General features: G+C 49.0%; 2 protein-coding genes and 2 long non-coding RNA genes across 6 annotated transcripts in view; 3 read left to right on the forward strand and 1 right to left on the reverse strand.

Annotated features, from left to right (window-relative positions):
* LOC135251270 (leucine-rich repeat and immunoglobulin-like domain-containing nogo receptor-interacting protein 3) overlaps positions 1 to 2,201 on the forward strand; it is a 39,406-nt gene extending 37,205 nt beyond the window's left edge. Inside the window, exon 3 of the mRNA XM_064328552.1 lies at positions 721 to 2,201. Within this exon, the coding sequence (XP_064184622.1) occupies positions 721 to 1,290 (570 nt within the window). The 3' untranslated portion in view covers positions 1,291 to 2,201. The remainder of the gene's footprint in view (positions 1 to 720) is intronic.
* A 101-nt stretch (positions 2,202 to 2,302) lies between these two features.
* LOC135251275 (uncharacterized) overlaps positions 2,303 to 21,020 on the forward strand; it is an 18,836-nt gene continuing 118 nt past the window's right edge. Inside the window, exons 1-4 of the long non-coding RNA XR_010329107.1 lie at positions 2,303 to 8,410; positions 19,572 to 19,712; positions 20,640 to 20,737; positions 20,995 to 21,020. The exon at positions 20,995 to 21,020 is cut by the window's right edge and continues 118 nt beyond it. This is a non-coding gene — a long non-coding RNA (uncharacterized LOC135251275). The remainder of the gene's footprint in view (positions 8,411 to 19,571; positions 19,713 to 20,639; positions 20,738 to 20,994) is intronic.
* On the reverse strand, positions 12,474 to 15,039 carry LOC135251273 (NFIL3 like protein-like). 3 transcript variants are annotated; one of them, XM_064328560.1, is made up of 2 exons: positions 14,888 to 15,039; positions 12,474 to 13,694 (listed from the first exon to the last, which is right to left on the reverse strand). In XM_064328560.1, exon 2 carries the CDS (start codon positions 13,446 to 13,448, stop codon positions 12,546 to 12,548), a length of 903 nt encoding a protein of 300 aa, XP_064184630.1. In that variant the 5' UTR covers positions 13,449 to 13,694; positions 14,888 to 15,039; the 3' UTR covers positions 12,474 to 12,545. The 3 variants fall into 3 exon arrangements, with proteins under 3 accessions (XP_064184630.1, XP_064184631.1, XP_064184629.1); XM_064328561.1 differs by lacking the exon at positions 14,888 to 15,039 and adding an exon at positions 14,660 to 14,846; XM_064328559.1 differs by lacking the exon at positions 14,888 to 15,039 and adding an exon at positions 13,856 to 14,214.
* LOC135251277 (uncharacterized) lies at positions 15,035 to 17,800 on the forward strand. The gene is made up of 2 exons (XR_010329109.1): positions 15,035 to 17,558; positions 17,617 to 17,800. It is a non-coding gene; the product is annotated as an uncharacterized LOC135251277 (long non-coding RNA).

Here is a 21,020-nt window from a genome sequence, read left to right on the forward strand (position 1 = left end):
TAGGGGAGGGCAGGGGAGGAGTGAGGATGAGGGTGAGGGTGAGGGTGAGGGTTAGGGTGAGGTGAGGGGTAGGTTAGGGTGAGGGTAAGGGGCAGGGTGGGGGTGAGGGTAGGGGGAGGGTAGGTGTTGGGGAGGGTGAGGGGCAGGGTTAGGGTAGGGTGGGGGAGGTAGGGCAGGGTGAGGGGAGGGTAGGGTGAGGGGTAGGGTGAGGGTGAGTGAGGGTGAGAGGGAGAGTGAGGTGAGGGTGAGGGTAGGGTTAGGGTGAGGGTGAGGGGCAGGGTGAGGGTGAGAGGGAGAGTGAAGGTGAGGGTGAGGGGCAGGGTGAGGGTGAGGGTGAGGGTGAGGGTGGGGTGAGAGGGAGAGTGAGGGTGAGGGTGAGGGGCAGGGTGAGGGTGAGAGGGAGAGTGAAGGTGAGGGTGAGGGGCAGGGTGAGGGTGAGGGTGAGGGTGAGGGTGAGGGTGAGAGGGAGAGTGAGGGTGAGGGTGAGGGGTAGGGTTAGGGTGAGGGTGAGGGGCAGGGTGAGGGTGAGGGTGAGGGTGAGGGTGAGGGTGAGAGGGAGAGTGAGGGTGAGGGTGAGGGGTAGGGTTAGGGTGAGGGTGAGGGGCAGGGTGAGGGTGAGAGGGAGAGTGAAGGTGAGGGTGAGGGGCAGGGTGAGGGTGAGGGTGAGGAGTAGTGGTGGTGACGGTATCCATGCTCTCTCTCCCCCGGTTGTGTGTGCAGGTGACGGCGCGGGAGGGGCAGCCGGTGTCGTTCGCCTGCCGCGCGGAGGGCGACCCCACGCCCGCCATCGTGTGGATCTCGCCGCAGCGGCGGCGCATCGCGGCGCGGGCCGGCGGCCGGGTGGCGGTCCTGCCCGGCGGCACGCTGGAGATCCGCTACGCCCAGGTGACGGACAGCGGCACCTACATCTGCATCGCCAGCAACGCCGGCGGCAACGACACCTACTTCGCCACGCTGACGGTGCGCGGGGGCGCGCCCTCCGACGCCGCCCTGCTGGCCAACCGCTCGCTCTACGCCGCCGAGCTCAACGACACCGGCCTCAACGGCACCCGCGTCTTCCTCAAGTTCACCCTGGACCTCACCACCATCCTGGTCTCCACGGCGATGGGCTGCATCACCTTCCTGGGCGTGGTGCTCTTCTGCTTCCTGCTGCTGTTCGTCTGGAGCCGGGGGCGGGGCCAGCGCAAGAACAACTTCACCGTGGAGTACTCCTTCCGCAAGACGGAGGGCCCGGCCGCGGCCAGCAGCGCCCCCGGCGGCACGCGCAAGTTCAACATGAAGATGATATGAAACCACGCAGCCAGGGGCTCCTCGGGGGTGGCATGAGCACGACCCGACCGACCACAGCACGCAGCGGCCAATCGCAAAGCAAACGCGGCGCGTAGACCTGCCCCGCCCCTCCCCCCTCAGCGCGGGAAGACATATATACTATTTAAATATATGTATATATGTATATTTGATTTGCTTTGGGAGGGCGAAACACGAAAAAAAAACAAAACAAATGTACCTTGATCTCACTGACTTCCACTTCCAACGGTCAGCTTGTGGTATAAAAAAAAAAATTAACAAAACAAAAAGCTTAAAATGATTTAACGAAAAGCCTTCTGGGATTAATCATGATTAAGATTAAACTGAAAAAAAAAAAAAAATCCCATTTATAACGGTCGACACCGTGCTCTTCAGTTATAGGTTGACCGACTGCCTGGTTGACGGCTGATTGGTCGGCGGTCGGTTGGCAGGGTAACGAGAGCGCAGACCCGTCCTTGAGGGCGGAGTCATGCCCTTCAGTCACAGTCAGGCGTCTCGTTTCTCCACCTTGTCGTTCTCTAGGAATTTTTTACAAGAAATACAGAACACAAGAGACTGGAGTGACACACGCTTAATAATTAATAATCGAATTGTCCTATAAAAGTCAAGCCAGTCTTCTATGTTGATTAACAGTGTGTGTAATGCACACTGGAATCTGTGAGGAGAAAAAAGCTGAACTAATTCAGTCTGACGCCACAGCTGAAGTGGGCGCTGAAGTTTCTGAGACAAGGACTCTGTTAAAAAAAGAATAAAATTTAAAATAAAAGAGAATTTGGGCGAAAGAATCTGCGAGAAATATCAGACCAGGAAACCAGCTGCTTTGGGCCAGAAGCGAAGCATCGGCCGGGAGTGTGTGTGTGTGTGTGTGTGTGTGTGTGTGTGGTGTGTGTGTGTGTGTGGTGTGTGAGTGTGAGTGTGGTGTGTGAGTGGTGTGGTGTGTGTGTGTGTGTGTGTGTGTGGTGTGTGTGTGTGTGTGTGTGCGTGCGTGCGTGTGTGTGTGTGTGTGTGTGTGTGCGTGTGCGTGTGCGTGTGTGTGTGCGTGTGCGTGCGCGTGCGCGTGTGCGTGTGTGCGCGTGTGTGTGTGTGTGTGTGTGTGCGTGTGTGTTTTTTCCACGCACACTTTTAATGGCGATGCAAGCTGTTCTGGCCGCAGCTGAAATTAACTTGAGTGAAATATATTGTAATCCGTGATTAAAAAATAATAATGATAATAATAATAATTTGGTTAGCCCTTTTGCGACCGAGAGCTGTGTGAAGTTGGACGAGCACACTGGCCGCAGACTCGCTGTGAGACTCCGCCCCCGCAGTGGGCGTGGTCTGAATGGGCCACGCCCCCAACCGGGGCACTGGCTGCACAGTGACCTTATGGGGCAGCAGTGCGTCGTGGGAGGGGGGGGGTGGGAGGGGGGAGAGGGCAATGGGACCGACCCTGTTTTCTCTCTCTCCACCCACCCACCCCCTCTCCAATCTGCACTGGTCGTCCTCCGTCCTCAGACTGCTGATATGACTAACTGCCTTGGGGGGGAGTAGTCCTTTTCAGCAGTGCCCTACACACATGCGCACACACACGCACTCACACGCACTCACACACACTCACACTCTCACACACACACACATGCTCCCGCTGCGTTTGGCCACCAGTTACGCAGTTACACATTTCACTGTTATTACTGCTTGTTCTCTCGGGCCTGGCTTAATTAACCCTTTGAAGGGCAGGTTTTTGCTTTTTTTTTTCCAGACTTGCGCGCGCGTGTTCTAGAACTCCACTGCTTTAAACACCGCCTGCAGTGACTGTGACATCACCGTCGGAACGTTCAGTTAAGGGACGTTCCGATCACACGTCTGTGACCTCACGCCTTTCAGGGCCAGTTAAAGCAGGCTTCTCGCTGAGCTGAAAGCAGGCAGACGGAGGGGGGGGCAGGGTGTCCCTTCTCTTCGCTGTGCCGGGGCGCACAGTTTTAGGCAGCGGGGGCCCGTCCCCACAGAGGGGAACGTGTTCCTCCTGGCGCCGCCTCGGCTGTGTGCTCCTCACAATCCAGCAGAGTCGAATAACGCAGTTAAACTTTCAGAACTCTTTTTCATTTAAAAATAAGATTTTCTAAAAATAAAAAAAGAGAACACAGCTTTACTCATGTACAGGCGTCTTTGCTTGCCTTTCTGCTTTGATGTCGGTTTTATTAACGGTGGATAATTTATTAACGGTGGATAATTTATTAACGGTGGATAATTTGACTGCTGGACTGGATTGGAGTGAAGATTTTGGCAAGTTGCCTTAATGCCAGCCCGACTGCTTTACCCCGCAGATGACGCGCGTGGAGGGTAAAATCCGTCGCTCCGTGGCACCTCGTCATTGGTGACCTTAAGAACAATGCTAGCGCTAACAATACTGCGTTTAGTCACTGCGACGCTACATCTGCTTAGCATTTCGGAGGCAAGAGAGTGAGTGCAGTAACCATAGAGACACACAGCAGCCCATGATGTTACTCACACCACACCTACGGCCTCCCGCCAGTGCTGCGGGATTCCCCAGGGTCCTACACTCCCACCCACTTCTCTTCTTTAAAAAATAAAAAAAAAAGAAGAAATGGCGGCCAGTGTGCAAATGTCTCTGCCCCCCTAGCCCAGTCAGCCCTGCCCCCCCAAAAAACCCCACCCCAAAATCCCTCACTGGGTCTCAATGAGGGAGGGGTCCCTGGCTGGTGAAAAAATCACATCCTCCCCCCATCCCAAACCCTTACCTCTTACCCCACTACCCCGTATACACCCCCCTCCCCCCCCCACCACCACCCATGGTGTACATCTCCCACCTGTGCCAAGAATCTTAGCAAAATCATGAGTATTAATCCCCCCCCCTCTTATTTTGACCTTTGACCCTAGTCACACTCCCACAGTGCACCTCAACCTGAGCAGGTGACCCTCTGTTCTCAACACCGCGTCCTCCCTGAGCCCGTTTCCTGTGCGCGCGCGTTGGGAGGGTGGGGTCTGAGAGCGCGCTCGGTAACCTTCCCCGAATTGGCCGGGACCGTCCCGCGACTTCAGCCACAAATTACTATTTTATTTAGTCTGTTTGGGGTGCGCTCTCTGCCCCCCTGTTTTCCTGTGTTCCCCAACACCGCCCCGTCGATGGAAGACCGAGACACGTGCCGTGTGTCACCGAATGGCACGGGCCGGGCCCGGGGGCTCACGGGCCTAAATCCCCGGGGACGGAAATCCCCCCCCCCCCCCATGTGAATTTGGTGATGAGAGCAGAAGGTTCATTTGGCGGGGGTGCCGGCCCTGATCCCTGGGGGAGCACTGGGGAGGCTTCTCTAACGCTGCGGCTGTAACGAGGCGTGGGCCTGCCGTGAAGCTCGATTCGGGACGTCCTGAAGCCGGCCCCTGTTTGGGCCCCCAGGTTTTGGGATCGGTACTCCAATGTGAAGTGCGTGAAGTGTCGTGGTGCCCCCCCCCCGCCCCCCTCTCCCCTCCTACCCCCCCCCCAACCCAACCCAACCCATACCTCCCACCCCACATGCACAGACACCCCCCATTGAAGGCATCCGCAGTAACATGGTGGTTTGGAGTTGGTTGGTCTTCATGGTGTTCTTGTGGTTCTGTGTGGTGGTCATGTGGCTTGGTGTCGTTATTTGCGCTCAACTGTGATCACTGTTCGGGAGGTGCGGGTGGGGTGGAGTGGAGGAGGAGGGGGGAGGGGGTGGTGGTGGTTGTGGGTGAAGCAGAAGTTGGGGTGAACAGAAGGAGGACGAGGAGGAGGAAGAGGAGCACCCTGCCCGCCCGCCTCGCCCAGCCTCTCTGGAACCTTCTGATTCCACTGCGTTTCCTGGGACCTGTCTGGCTGATGGTGCATTTCTTTCCTTTATTTTGTTTCTCCTTTCTCTCTCTCTCCTTTTTTTTCCTCTCTTCTTTGGGACTTTTTATATGTGATGTCATACTTAGAGCCATACTGTGCGTCAACGTGATACTTGGTGTACAGGAAGAGAGAAAAAACAAGACAAAAAAAAAGGAAAAAAAATATGAACCAGACTAAAACAAACGAAGACAAATGACTGAAAAATGTATTTGGTGAATTTTCGAGGTGTTGGAGATGAAGCCTCAGCCCCACGGTGAGACGTTTCGGTCTCTATGCTGTTTCAGTCACACCGAATATGACCTGGGACGTGGCCCAAAGCAATAACCCCCCCCCCACACACCTTTACCCCCCCCCCCCCCCCCCCCCCCAGCGCTCCGCTGCAGCTTTTTGGTTTTTTGGGACGTAGCTGCCACCTTCTCATCCCGTTTGGGCTGTCTGTCCGGACGTGTCCCGCCCCGCGCCTCTCACACAGCTGGACTGCTCGCGCTGGTTCTTTCGTGTGTGAAGATATGACGGGGAGGTGAAGAGAGGAACAAAATGGAGGATTTAACCCTCTTGAAGAGTAGGCTTTTTTCTGAATGTTTTTTTTTCTTTTTTCCAGAATTCTAAGTCAACGTTCTAGAACCTGCTGTCCGCCACCAGTGATTGTTACATCAGCATTAGAACGTTCAGTTAAGAGCATTCTGTGATGTCACACCTTAAAGGGTGAAATCTCTATTTGGCCTCTGTTCCTCCCCTCTTCCTTACCTTCTCCCCCCCCCCCCCCATGACGTCTTGTCACTCAGGCACTCTGCGAGCCTTAAAGGAAAATGACATTTGGTTATTGGGTAGCTTAACCCCCCCTCCCCAAAATATGTCTCACCTTTAACCTGCTTTTTGAGGGTTTTATGACAGGGGAAGTGAGAAGTCTGTTTCTCTTCACCCCTCTCTCTCTCCCCCTCTTTCTCCATGTGAAAAAAACAGTATACTGTAGTATGCTAAGCATACTTGAAATAGACTAATTGTACTTCTAAGTACCCCCCGCCCCCGCCCGGTTCTGCATCACTCTAACAGCCTCCTTTAAAAAATAAATAAGAAAAGAGATTATTTTGTCATATAATTCACATTTGTGGGGCAAGTGTGACATTAAAACCCATTTGTGGGCAAGGCCAGTGATTCAGCGGCCTGCCAGGCTACAGACCCCAGACACATTTTTTAAAATTATTAGAGTGGAGCATATTTCACTTTTGCAGGACGAGAGCCATTAAGAAACAGAGCGTGAGCTTCTGGACTTCACAAGGTCACTTTCCACCTCTCTCCTCGTCCCAGCTCTGAATTTCAGCCCCCGCTGTCCACCATTTTGTCTTGGTCCTTTTTTTTGTTAAAGAAAGGTTGCTATTTGGGTCAGTTAAGTGGGACACCATAGCACACACCGCAGGGTTTTTTTTTTTTTTTTTTTCATTTTTCTTTTATACATTTTTAAATGACCTTTTCTTCTCTGTTCTGTCTGTAACTGCGATAAGGAGCCTCTTGCTGTAATTAGCCAGGATGCTAAGGGCAGGGACTCAGTCGCACAGTACGGACAGGGTCAGGTCATCGTGTTCTCCATAATTACCGCAAAGTAGTACGCATCAGCTATAAAGTGCTACAAAAAACATTGTTCATAAAGGTTCCTTTATTCAAGGAACTCGAGACTTAATTTTTAATTTTAGGGAAGGCGTTTGAAGTGCCTGGGTGACAGACGAGCAGATGAACTCACCGAAAAATTAAAATGGAGGCTTGGGTCGCGGCGGCGTCGCTGTCGCTGTTACGAAATGCAAGAGTGTCTGACGGGTTTAATCATTCTGTCTTTCGTTTCAGGTGCCCCCTGGGTAGGTGTTTCTGCCCTGGGGGGGGGCAAACCTGTAACCAGTAAACACAACACGCTTCGAACGCAGTCTTTACTGAACACAGTTTCAGCTGAACACGGTAGTCCACATCACAGGGCGCCCGCTGTCACCTGAGAGCAGGTGACTTCCCTTTCCTGCTTTTGTAAAATGTAGAACGACCCCTGCCTTAAGTCTGCCAAGTCCATCTTTTAGTAGAAGACTGGGAGGTGAGGTGTGTGATATTTGTTTTGTTTTTGTTTTTGTTTTTGGTGTGTGTGTAACTGTGACTTGAGGTTTAGACTGAAGAACCGTTTTGTTTCACTGTCTGGATTTGTGTGTATATACTGCCCTCTAGCGACGTCAGCCTGAAATAGCAAATTCTTTTGTGAATTAAAAAAAAAAAATCCTTATAAAACTGGCCAGTTGGAGTACCACAGTACTTAAAAACTTAGGTTCTCATCGCCTGTCACACAGAAATGTACAGATTTGCAGAACTTTGCTATTTAATGTCACATCCTTAGTGGTGGTTATAGTTAATATTGGCAGACATCGCTGTCTGTGACATTTCCGTCCGTTAGCTAGAGGTAACACTAGAGTTGAGATCTGATAATTCATCTTCACAGTATACAAGGACAAACATTCCTTCTACATTTTTCGAACACCACTTGCAGTGTTTTTCAGAAAATAATGAGGTTTTTTTTTAAAAGACTTTTATTCTCTGGGATTCCCAGGTTTCAACAACAATGATAAAGATGATCAGTGACGATGATTAATGTTTGTATTTCTATTACAATTGAGATTAAAAATGTTACAGGCCAGATTGACAATTTTTTCTGTCCTGCAAAAAACGATTATTTAATCTATGCATGCCTTTTTAAAAATTCCTAATCTTTCCGAACACACCTGCAGAATTGTAGAGATCTCTGGGTGTCGTAGAAGCTGGTCATGGGAGTGGGTGGGTTCTTGTCTGCCTACTTACGAACCAATCAGTGCTCGGCGGGACAAGGAAGGAGGGGCTTATTTCCAGCTGCAATAAAATGTGTTGTTGGAGAACTTTGTTGAAATCATTTGTCTTCCAGGGACTTTGTCTTAATGGTGATATGTGTTCCAAGTATGATAATTATCTGATACAAAAAAAAAGAGTTTACCCACATAGGTAAAAAATAAAATAAATGAAATATTCTGAACGTTTGTGATAAAACAGAGCCTCACCGCGGTATCGGTGCATTTTTTGTGATGTCACCGGAAACTCTTTCTCTGGCCATTCGTTTCCTGCTCCGGCACTTGGGGATTTAGTACCGACCTGATCGGCGCCCCATTCCTAGACCATGGACTCTCCAGCTAGTAATGTGTGACAAAATGTCGTCTTCTGAACGAGATGGTGCCAGGACCCCAAAGCAAACAGGTCTGTGCTAATCCCCGGGAGCTCCCTTTTCGTGGTGGAAATGCGCGGTAAATGGAAATAAGCCTCTCTCTCGAGTGTCCCTAGGGCCCGCCGTCTGAGCGCCGCGCGCTTGGAAAGCGAAACGTGTTTATAGCATCCAACGGGCAACGGCGAAGCCAAGTATGAATGGGAGCCGTTATGATCTCGTTATGAAATTTCAGATTACTGTTTTGTTGTTTGTTTTGTTTAGTACAGCTGTGTGTTTCCCGCCTGATCTTGGCCTGGGAATGGGACCACTGCTCGCGTGACCGCGTTCTGTGCCCCGGAGGCAGACCGCGACCGCCATTGGACGCCATTGCTGCCAAACGATTGGTTCATAATTTGGTACAGCAGTCGCGTGACACTATTTAGCCTGTCGAATGTCTTCACAAGCCAAACAGATTTCCTACTTTCGAGTAAAGTTTAAGAGACCGACGCAATGGCTGGGAATATCTTTTTTTAATCTCCCCTTTCCCCGCTGTACTTGTTCCCATTCCCGATCCCTGATTACTGATGAGTTGACACAATCAACGAAGCTGTACTTCCATACCTCAGGAGGCTAAATGACTGTGAACCCGTAACTGCCGTTATGCATATATCAGGATATGAAAAAAAATTGTAATAAAGTAAATCAGGACTTAAGAATGGGCCAAATCCATGTAATCTCTGAAAGCTGCCGTCGCTTAGCTAAACGTGTTTGAACTGTTTAATAGGTTGGGGCCATTCGTTTATAGGAGTAGCCATACTGGATACTGGCATATCCGTGCGTCTGAGAAATATTATTTATCTGAATTCTCCCATTCCCATACCAGCTTGATCTTATTTTACAATAGGGTGGTAAAACAAAATATGTTTCTTGTCCCTTTAAGGTATTTTTTTTCAATCCTTCGGTTTGTTTTATACTGTTTGTCTTGTAGAACGCCTTTTTGTTTTATAAAAGCATGTTGCCCCCGGTAACCGCTTCCGCTGTCGTCTTCTCTCTGTCTCCGTGGTTTTACCCAGAATTTGAATTGGCAGTTAAATGCGCAGAGCTGCAGACGTAAGACTGACTGAAAGCCCACTTCTTCAGACGGCTCCTCTGACTCCCTACCACCACCCCGACCGTCTGTAGTATTATTAGCAAGCCCTGTCGCCTGCCTGGGTGTAAATCGTTCTATTTTCAGAACCCGCGGTTCGTCTCCGTCGTTTGTATGACTTTAGTTTAACGCTCAGTTGTGTAGTAGCTGGCAAGCTGTCAATCAAGTCTGCGGTTCTTGTCTTGCTGTCTTTCTTGGGACCGTGATTCTTCTTCTCCTGAACGGCTCCTCACTGCACCTCCCTCCCTGATCGTTGCACTGGTGCTTGTGCTCGGGGCCGCCGACACAGGGGGGGGAACACCGGGTTAGTTGTCCCGGGCCCTGGGTCAAGGGGGGGGCCCAAAAGAGGCCTCTAACCTTTAAATAATCTGCTGGAATAATCTGTGAAATCTAAATCCATGGACAACTTCAAAGCATTAAAGTTGGGAATGATAGCATGTCTCAGTTTGTTGCTGTATTTCATGTTTTGTGCAGGGGGGGGGGGGGGTCCTTTTGAGATCATCTTGTCCCGGGCACGAGCAGGGGAGCCTGCTTATGCTGTCTGTGTTTTCTGTCTCCTAAACGCCGGGATTTTATTTATTTATCTGACAGTGACATGCACACAGCCGTAAACTGCTTTGGCTTTGGCACGGTGACGTGTGTGTGTGTGTGTGAGAGAGTGTGTGTGAGAGAGTGTGTGTGAGAGAGTGTGTGTGAGAGAGTGTGTGTGAGAGAGTGTGTGTGAGAGAGTGTGTGTGAGAGAGTGTGTGTGTGAGAGTGTGCGTGTGAGAGTGTGTGTGTGAGTGTGTGTGTGTGAGAGTGAGTGTGTGTGAGTGCGTGCGTGTGTCTGTGTGAGTGTGTGTGTGCGCGCGCGTGCGTGTGTGTGTGTGCGTGCGTGCGTGTGTTTTTTGGTGCCAGTTCAGTTCACGCCTGTCTGCTTCACGTCTCTTCGTTTCCACGGTGAGCGGACCTCATTGCACCTCGACGCCTCAAACGAGGACAGCAGCGACGGTGTGAGTTCTGCCGAGGGTAGCGATGCAAGCGGACGCGACGGCCTCCGCACACCTGCCCCCCCCCCCGCTTTCTCGGGCTGATTTCCTTTGTGGAATCAGGAATCGCTGATTGGTCACAGAAGAACTCTGCACCAAGACTACAGTTTCCCTTCTTCTGAAGACAACAAGAAGCGTGGAGGGGAAACTCACACTCACACTCACACAGACACACACACACTCACTCACAGTCACACACAGACACACACACACACTCACTCACACACACACACACACACACACACTTTCATAGCTTCATACAGACACACTCACTCACAGTCACACACACACACGCACTCACTCACTCACTCACACACACTCACTCAGTCACACACACACGCACACTCTCACTCACACACAGACACACACATTCATAGCTTCACACACACAGACACACACACTCACCGACAGTCTCACACACACACACACACGCGCACTCACTCACTCACTCACTCTCACACACACACACATTCCTAGCTTCATACACACACAGACACACACACTCACTCACACACACACACATTCATAGCTTCATACACACACTCACTCACAGTCACACACACACATGCACACACACACACACACACACACAGACACACGCACACACGTGCTATGACAAAGGTCAGCAACCACAGTTTATTAATGAACACACTGGTGTCAGGGCGTGCGTCCTCTTCTGAGAGACCCAGCTGTGCAGGACCCTCCCTTGCTGAAGGCCGTAGTGTTCTATGCAGTGCATCGGCAGGGAAATTAAACCTGGTGTACAATCATTTTTCTGGGCGGTTTGTGATCGATTTGGTGTGCTGCACGATTTGGTGCAGGCAAAGGGACAGATCTTTGTCCGTTGGTGTAAAAACAGAAGCGCAAAAAGACCTAAGGACTCAGTAACTATTCCTGGAAGACCTGTCGTCTAGAAACCAGAAGATTCAACTGTTTAGGCATATTGTGCACATAGGTGAAATGCTGTGTGTACCTGTGTGCATGTGTGTGCTTATGCCTTTTCATGTGTGCTTGTCCTTCTGGCTTTGTGTGTGTGTGCACATGTGTGCTTATGCCTTTTTGTGTGTATGTGTGTGCTTTTGGCTTTGTATGTGTGTGTGCGTGCAAGCGTGCATGCTTTTTGGCTTTGTGTGTGCGTGTGTGCAAGCGTGCATGCTTTTGGCTTTGTGTGTGTGTGTGCTTGTGCCTTTGTGTGTGTGCATGTGCATGTGTGAGTGAGTGCACTTGCGTGCGGGCGTGTGTGTGTGTGTGTGTGTGTGTGTGTGTGTGTGTGTGTGTGAAACCACATCTTTCTGAAGTGTGTGTGGGGAGTGTGTTGGTGTGAGTGGGGAGTGTGTTGGTGTATATTTAGCTTCTTCTCTGTTCTGCGGTTTCTCGATTGTCGCAGCCCCTCCTCTTCCCTTTTTGCGCACAGAGTGGGGTGTTTTATCTTTCCTGTGCATTTACAAAGAAATGAAGCAGCTGTACCTGTCTCAGCGGTGGCCGGCTGGATTTGGCTACGTGAGCATTATGCTGCAGCGCAGAGAATGTTCTTCTGGTTCAGACATCTTAGGTTCAGCTGCCTGCACTCAACACATTTTGTGAATGTTCGTTTCAAATCTCGTTTTTTTAGCAGTGCACCGCCGCGACTAGCAGTGATTCATTCTAGTTGTAGGTTTTGGAGCGTCGTTGATTATTCATATTTACAGTAATTTATACCCGCCAATTTATAAATTCATAACACAGTAAAAAAAAAATTTAAAAAAAAATTAAAAGTACTGAGTGCTGAAAATGCTGTAAAAGAGGCAGATGACATAAAAAATAATTTATTTTTGTTTTTGTCTCAATGTTTATGCTTTATTTTCACTGGCAGCCAAAACTCACCCTGCTTTCCTTGAGAGAAAATGGTGCAATCAAAGGCGTCTTGAGCGCATAAACATTCACAGTAATAATAATTCAGTATTTATTCATATTAGAACATTTTATTTGCAGTATTCCAATGGCTTTACAAATTTAAAACGTTTTAAAAATAAATTAAGAATCTTGTGGCCTCCATGGAGTGGAATGCTGCCTCACCTGGGACAGGTATTTACGGAAGTCCTTCTGTGCCTCTGTGACCTCCACGCTGGCGTCTGTTTCCCACCTCAGTCCTGCCCGGGCCGGGGCCGGGGCCGGGGGCGGGGGCGGGGCCGGGGCCGGGGCCAGGGGCGGGGAGGGGGGGCGTTTCAGCCGCAGCCTTTGGGCCGTCAGTCTCAGTTTGTGGGACAGGCTGGTTCGGGGGGCCCCCTCGGACGGGGCGGGGACCCTCTGCTCCCGCCTCTCCTCTTGGCTTGCGGCTCTGCGGTGGGTCTGGGCGGGGGTGGGGAGGGCGGCGGTGGCGGGGGAGGGGGGCGCACGGGCCCAGGGGGCGACGGGACGTGTCGGGAGGAGGGGCAGGAACGCGGGCGCGCCGACGCCGCTGGGGAAGGCGTGCGGGTTGAGGAGCACGGCGGCGGAGCCTACGGCGTGGTAGAAAGGGGCGGAGTCTCGGACGCAGGGCCTCCCATCCCAGAATGCGCAGGGGCCGGGGTGGGCGTGGGCGCGCGGGCGGGGCTGCTGGGCGGGGCCGGGCAGGCTGAAGTAGCGTCTGAGCGCCAGCAGCTCTGCGCGCAGCCGGGCGTTCTCCGCGCTCACCGCCAGCAGGTGGCGCTCCAGCTCCTCGCCGCCGAGCCGCCGGCGGTCCCGCGAGCGGCGGGCGGCCTCGTTGTTCCGGCAACGCTTCGCCCAGTACGCCGCGTCCTTCTGCTCCTCCGCCGTGAACTCCCGCCGGCGCCGAGAAGCGGGCCGCCCGAGGCCCCACCTCAGCGCGGCCACACCTTCCTCCTCCTCCTCCTCCTCCTCTTCCTCCTCCTCCTCCTCCTCGCCCACGACCGCTGCATCGGCACCAGCTGTCTCCATCGACAACGGCGAGATAGGAGTGTGACGCTTTATCTTCTGAGTGCGGTTCTTCGCCTCTTCTTCTGTTCGATCACTTCAACGCTCTGGGGCTACTGGCTGAAAATAGTCACTTCAAGCCCTTTTGCGATTAGCTGGTGGCCGTGGGCCCAAAGCACAATTTTGTCCTTTCTGTCTTCTTCTTTTTTAAATCTCTCTCTCTCTCCCTCCAGTCTTTCATGCCTTTCTTCTGTTGTACCTTCTGGTTCTCTGGAAAGAGAAAGAAAAAATATATTTCCTCTTTTCAAGCATTTTATGCACATCCTGTTAGAAAGACAACTTCCTTACAAAACCCCCCTGTCACGGCAGAAGCACAACCACGTTCCTGTTTGCAGAACCGCAAAAATGTATGCAAAATAATCAGGACGTACCTGTGACGCTGTCTAGGTACGATAATCTGTCGAACTACTGCGTTCAATTTTACTGCGTTCAAGTAGATCAACAAGCCAATGTAAATTGTAAAAAGACGTAAGCTTCGACCGCGGGAAAGCCGCCTTGCCCGATGACATGTCGACGAGGGGAGAGGTCCACAGTCCTGTCACCTCGCAGCTTGTTGCCTTGACGCTGCCTCGAGCTGGAGTCCGCTGGCGGCGACAACTCTCGCGGGCCGTCATCACACGTACGCCATCGCCGGTCACCCGGCCGAAGCAGGAGCGAAAGAAAGAGCCTCGCGGACGAGCTGCAGAAATCTGCGAATTACCTCGCGACGGGAACGCGAGCTCACGCTCGCACGCATTTGCGCGCCGCCTGGGGCTGTTACACGCGGAAGCGCCTACGTTATCTACAGCAATTCAAAGTGAAAAATCACCATAAAAAGCTACTGGCGCGGTTTTTTTTTTTTTTGGTGGGGGTGGGGGGCCATATTCAGTCTGTCAGCTTTGACCTCAAGCGTTGTGTTGGTAAGGACCAGCATCTTTAGATGTAGTTTATCCATCAGATAAAACTGATGCAGCGGCGAGGAAATTTCACCGTGCCCTACGGTGGTACTCCTTAGTCAGGTTTCAAGTCAAATATCGCACCTTAAGCTGGCAGCTGCTTTTAGCACGCGCAGCCTGGTAAACAAAGCCCTCTTTAACGCCACGTGTGCTTTCAGCTTTGTCACCCGTCTTCTTTATTTCTTGTTTGTAAAATAAGTAAATAAATAAAAGTCGAGGGTGCTGTGGGCGAGTTCCTACCTTCTAGACGAACAACCTTGGCCTATCCGGTAGAATAAACGCTCAAATACAAGTTCCCCGAGTAAAGTAGTTATTTGAGTGACATTTAAAACGCCAAACAACAAAATAAATAGTGAGTATCGTTGCGAATAAGGCCCATACGCCACAATACGGACAACCTCCTTTCCAACACTGTCAAAAAAGAGTCTGTTCGCACCTCTGCGACAAATGTGTTTAAATAGCGCGTACCGTTGCGAATAATGCCCATGCTCAGCCACAATACGGCCTGTTCTTGGCCAACCTCCTTTCCAACACCAAAAAAGTCTGGTCTTCTGTCAAAAAAGTCACACATCTCTTGTGTAGGCAGGATGTTGGACAATAGACCTTAATCGCTGCGTAGAAGGTTGGGTAGTAGTTCCGGTATATGGTATATGAATGTATATCCGGAGTGAATATCTCTGGAAGATCAGAAAGTGCCCCCGTTTTCCACCCCTTCCCCGGCGGTAGACGGGGTTGAGAGCCGTGGGCTTTGGTTGTGGTCTGATGTGGAAACGGAATATACTGGAATGTGTATTTTAAAAGTGTGGACCTACTGCATGTCGAAAATACACTTATATTTTTATCAGAAGTGTAATATATTGCCATATCTTAAAGTGGACGTAATTCGTACATTTGTCAATATATTATTAAATATATTTGTATTGCAACACTTATTTCAGTATATTTTACACACACACACACACACACACACAGACATCCAAATACAATACACTTTGCTGGGTTGTTCATTTGCCGAGAAAGGAAACGAAGTCATCACCAAATGGTCTGTGTAGACAAAAGGTTATTCTATTTTTACATTTCCTGATATGACAAGCGCAGTGCTAATACCGCTGTTAAAAGAAACTGTTAAAGATACCGCGGGGAATCCGTTGATTAAAATGAAAGCACTGGTCGAATTTTTGTAAAATGGTAGCTGTATAACGCATGTCACTTAAATCACATAAACACGTCCCCACCTCTCTAATGCCGGCCAAGAGTTTATGATATTCATGTGATATTTTTGGTCTCTATGGTTTTGATATTATTGCTTAATTACTTATTGGAGAGATTTAAAAAAAACCTCTAACAAATGAAACCCTTTTTCCGGTTGCTGTCTCGCTATTTTACGCGTCACCTCGCTCACTGGGTAGGTAAAGTGCGCGTTGGTATCCAGTGGAAACGGGTTGTGACTGTGCTGTGGGGTCCGCGTGCCGTGTTGTGCTTTTGAAGAACTGCGAGGTGAGAGGGAAGCTACGAGCCCATTTTAACCGTGACACCTGCTGTTTTTGGCCACCCAGCTGTTCAACAACCGCTTTCAAATTTTTATTTTGCCACCTGCTTGTTCTCGCTCCAGTGCCTGCTTCCTTTTTTCGAATTTACATTTCATTTTTGTGGCGCAGTTTGAACTCACTTTGCAAGCCCTCTATAGCACTTTTTGGTTCAGTGAGAGGAGGAGGTGCAGTGAGAAGAGGAGGCCCAGTGAAAGGAGGAGTTGCAGTGAAATGAGGATCTGCAGTGAGAAGAGGAGGAGGAGGCGCAGCAAGAGGAGGAGGTGCAGTGGGCAGGGTCTTTAGTCTGATTGCGGAACTGTGGGGGACTTACCTTGTGTATGTTAGCCACATCTTCATCAAGTAAAACCCTGCAGTCACAGACACTCTCATGCACACACACACACACACACACTCTCTCTCTCACACACATACACGTACACACAGACACTCACAAACACAGAGTCACAGATACTCTCACACACACATGCACACACACACATACTCATACTCACACACACACGTACACACATACAGTCTCACACACATACACGCACACAGAGTCACAGACACTCACACACACGCATGCAGTCACAGACACTCTCACACACATACATGCACACACACACACGTACACACAGACACTCACACACATGCACGCACACACACACTCACACTCTCTCTCACACACACACACACTCTCACACACATGCACACACACACACATACACACAGATGCATACAAACACACACAGGTACACATACACTCACACACATGCATACAAACACACACAGGTACACATACACACACTCTCTCACACACACATGTACCCACACATTCCCTCAAACACATGCTTGTGCACACACACGCACACACACACTTACACACATTCACATACTGTTTGTGTGTCTGTGTGAGATAGAGTATGTCACACTCATACACACTCTCCCTCACACAGACTTTCTCACACACACATGTACACACACACTCTAAATGGTTTTATGATAAAATAAAAACCCAGTAAATATATTTGGTTTGACATATGTACAGTTGGATGTTGGATGCATCTACCTAAAAAGGCTATGTAGGGTCTGGTATATAACACACTTGGTACATTTCCCAGGTTTAAATTCAGTGGTGAATAACCGTCCCTCCAAAACCCTCCGATTTCAAGCAGGTCGGAGGATTACAGGTTACCGGACGTACAGTCGGCTGTTTGGTGTTAATGAACTGCAATGCGCCTCTGTGAACACTAGATGGCAGTGGTATATGTCTGCACATGTTTATATGCGGACGCACAGCCTCACACACAAAGCCAGCTGTTTCTGGTAAAATGACGACGAATGGATACATGGTTATACTGAAACTCTTTTTTTGTGTGTGGTTTTTTTTTTCACGAAAATCTAAATAAAGTGTCCATAATAATGATTTTGTAGCCTTCGGTTTGTTCTGCGTGTTTTCGTAGGAAACTGCCAATGATTAGGCATTGCATCGTTTTTTTATTTTTACAATTAGCGTTTCTTCACGACGGCTTATATACATATTCAAAGACGTGCTCCAATGTTGGTATTTCTTTTAAGAAAAGTCGAACAAATGAGGAATAAAATTAATCGTAACGTCAAAGAATATGTAAGGCACTCTGTTCTGCGATTCAGTGAATGACCTGGGAGCTACATTTATATTTTAAATTCGCGTAGGACAAACAATTTGCAGTCACATATGTATAGTGTCGTCCTTGCATTCGTACCCCACGATATCAGATGTTCCTGCAAGATTATTTTTTAATGACTGAATTTTAAATTTTGCTTACCAGCATGTCGTGTTCTTCAATAAAAAAGCGAGAAGACATTGTAAGCTTTTAATTTCTTTATTGAATTTTTCAAAAACACGCAATTTACCCATATTTTCCTTTAAAGTTTTTTTTTTTCGGTAACCGTTATTACTCAGTTCTTTTTCCTTCGGCAAAGTTTTCTGCTAGTGCTGAACAAAAAGTACTCCACAGACATTCAGTTTTCCTCTGTGACCAGGAGGGGGCGCCAGAGGACGCTCTCAGAGTCCAACGACAACGGGTGCATCATTTTTTCCGTGTCTCATTTTGTGTGTGATGTGCTCGGATGTATGTATTTGTGTGTGCGTGTGCACATCGCCGTGTATTAGTGTGCATGTGTTTGTTTGTATATAAGTATATACTATATGATTATGTGTAATATAATAAGCAATGTTGGTACGGATCAGGACTGGTGTGGCGGTCGGCTCTGAAATTGTGGAGTGGTGTTTGGTGCATGTGAGATCGCTGGCTGTGGAAGGATTTTTTTTGGTGGGGGGGGGGGGGTGATACTGTAGCACATCCTTTAATTTTCAACCGGCCTCTCTCTGAGTTTCAGCCCAACCCCGAAATCTGCCGAGTCCATCGCGCCCCCCCCAGCCGCAGATGCCCCTGTCTGTCTGCACTTCCTGTGTCCCCCTTCACCAGCTCCCTCCAGCAGGGCCTAAGTCCGAGGCTGCATTCAAATTCTTTTTTCTTTTTTTTTTTTAAACGCACCTTTCCTTCATTTCCTCTCATCTCTCCTCCTTGCGACCCGTAAGGGACCACCTGGCTGCCATGACGACAACCATTCGATTGGTCAAATGAAACGTTACAAATGTTACAATGTTAAATGAAAGGTTACACGGTTCGTCCTCATCTGCCTCCTTCCTGAAGGACATGATGACACATCCTTTGTGGAAGTGATTTGGGCTAATAAATGACTACAAGTCCCACAAAGCTTTGCTTTGGAAAAAGTAATCAAAAGTGTGACAGAAATGTCGGTGCACAAGTAAGTGTAAGTAGGGAAAGAGCTGAGTGTGGCGATGATTTGTGATTGTAAATCACAATGACTGCAGATTAGAAATAGCCATACTGTACATAAATGTATGATAGCACGAACAAATAACTTGTAGCGATGGAACGATAATATCTGGTAGCACATAAATACACGAAGCCTTGTATATATGATTAGAATGTTATTGACATTGCAACAACATCACTGCTGGTAACTCAAAGCATTCTAGAACACTGACTTTTGTTCTAGAACATTCGAAAAGATCTACTCTTCAAGAGGTTAAAACAAAATTTGATTTGTCGCAGCACATTTTCTAATATGTACAGATTCTCACAAAAACGTTACTTTTTCTTGTTTCCTTGTCTCCTTCTTTTCCGTTTCTGGTTTCTGTGTTCGGAAGGAACCCGAGGGACAGAACGGAGGAGATCGTTTTAAAAGAATTTGAACGCAGCCCAGGCCTGCCTTGACCGTGGATGCGATGTTCCAAGAGTTTCAGGAGCTGCAGGGGCGGGGCTTTCTGATTGAGGGAGAGCCTCCCATTGGTGGAGAAGCACAACGAGGGAGGGGCCAGCCTAAGATGCAGTAGCTGTGTTATCAGTCAGTGTGACAGCACGCTGTAAAAGTGCCTTGAGTAACTGTAGGATGTGATTGGGTGGGTTGGGGGTTGGGGGGGGGGGGTTTGGATGGGGGGTACACCGGACCTAGAGGTAATGATTAGTCAGGTGTTTTTGCATAGCTCTCTGTGCAAAATAAAAAAAAATTATAAAACAAGTAACCAGCCATCCTCACCCCTTTGTCTGAAGCCAGGATTATTGACTGCGGACTAGTCTGTGAACCGGGGACTTCACTGCCTCCCCAGCACCAAGAAGGCGGGGGGTGGGGGGTGGTGTTACCGGCGCATGTGATTGGCCGGAGGCAGCGTGGGCATTCCGGAACCTTGTCATGTGAGATAGCTCTGTCTAAGTTCAATGAGACCCCCTGCTGGAGTGGGAGGGGTAGTGCGTGAGAAGAGTGTGCACAAGAAAATCGGCCAATCATAGTTTTTTTCCACAGGGGTCAAAGGGCAAAGGGTGTGGGGGGGGGGGGGGACATAGCCACAGGTGACTCTGAGAACTTCCTCTTACCCAAACCCTGTCTCCTCCTCTCCCTTCTCACTGGTTCTCTCTCGTCTCTGCCTTAAAAAAAAAAATTCTCACTCCTCCTCTCCTCACCGTTGGATACTGATTGTCTTCTACCATCACAAAGACACTTGGTTCTGATTGATTGACAGGTTAAAGAAGAGGGAGAGGGCAGTGCTGCCGGGGACTTGTCTAAAATTTTTAAAACTTTCAATTCCGAAGGAAATTTAGAATAAAAAAAGAACACACGCTGTTTCACAGTAGAGGAGTACGTTTAAGAGCATTTCCGATTGGAGGGGTCGTCGGTTGCTGATGTCATGGTTAATTTTGTCAGGAGATTAGGCTCTATTCTGGGGGGGAGGGACAACAAGTTTGTGAATTCAGAAAATAAATTCCTGTATCTCCTGCCCTCAGCACCCTGCTCTCCCCAACTGGCAGAGCTTATACATCCAGTTTTTTAAACCCCCCCCACCCCCAAAAAATTGTGCCCCCCCCCAGCACCAATTCCTTCTCCCCAAATACCGGCCTTCTTCCTTCTCTCCCCAAGTCCCCACATCCCTTTCTCTCCCTCCTCTTTACCACAAATAACAGGTCATTCCTGCAGTTTTTTTATACAATTATACAATACACATGCAGAAAGCAAAAAAAAAAAAAAAGTTTGCAACCCCTTCTCAACAGAGGTGCTTTTACATTTTGTCAATCTTCTTTTTTTTTCTCTTTTTTTTTTGTTGTTGTTGTTGAAAATAACATCAGGAGCACTTGGACACACACAGGAAACACCGTTTGAACGTGACTGTGTATTTTTCTTCAGGAGAGAGGAAAGAAAGGAAACCGACAAAACATAACAAAAGGTGGGAAAAAGAATTTGTCCTTTGTCCGCCAATTTTGTTTTGTGTTTGTTTTTGTTGTTTTTTTAATCCACATTTTTATTTTTTGGGTTGTTTTTGTTATGTTTTGCCTTTTGAAAGTGATAAATACACCATTTTTAATCTGTATTTTTAAGAGGAAATTATTCACTTTTGTCCTATGCTGGCACAGGGCCTCTTCCTCTTTCCTCTTCTTCCTCTTTCCTAATCTAAACTTCCCTCTCTCTCTCTCGCTCTCACAGAAACATTCATGATGTCTTTCCTTTTT

This window comes from Anguilla rostrata, chromosome 3 (genome assembly GCF_018555375.3).
Source record: "Anguilla rostrata isolate EN2019 chromosome 3, ASM1855537v3, whole genome shotgun sequence".
NCBI lineage: Eukaryota > Metazoa > Chordata > Actinopteri > Anguilliformes > Anguillidae > Anguilla > Anguilla rostrata.

Excerpts from the sequence above, each read along its gene's own strand:
- LOC135251273 (XM_064328560.1), bottom strand. The coding sequence starts at position 13,448 with ATGGAGACAGCTGGTGCCGATGCAGCGGTCGTGGGCGAGGAGGAGGAG.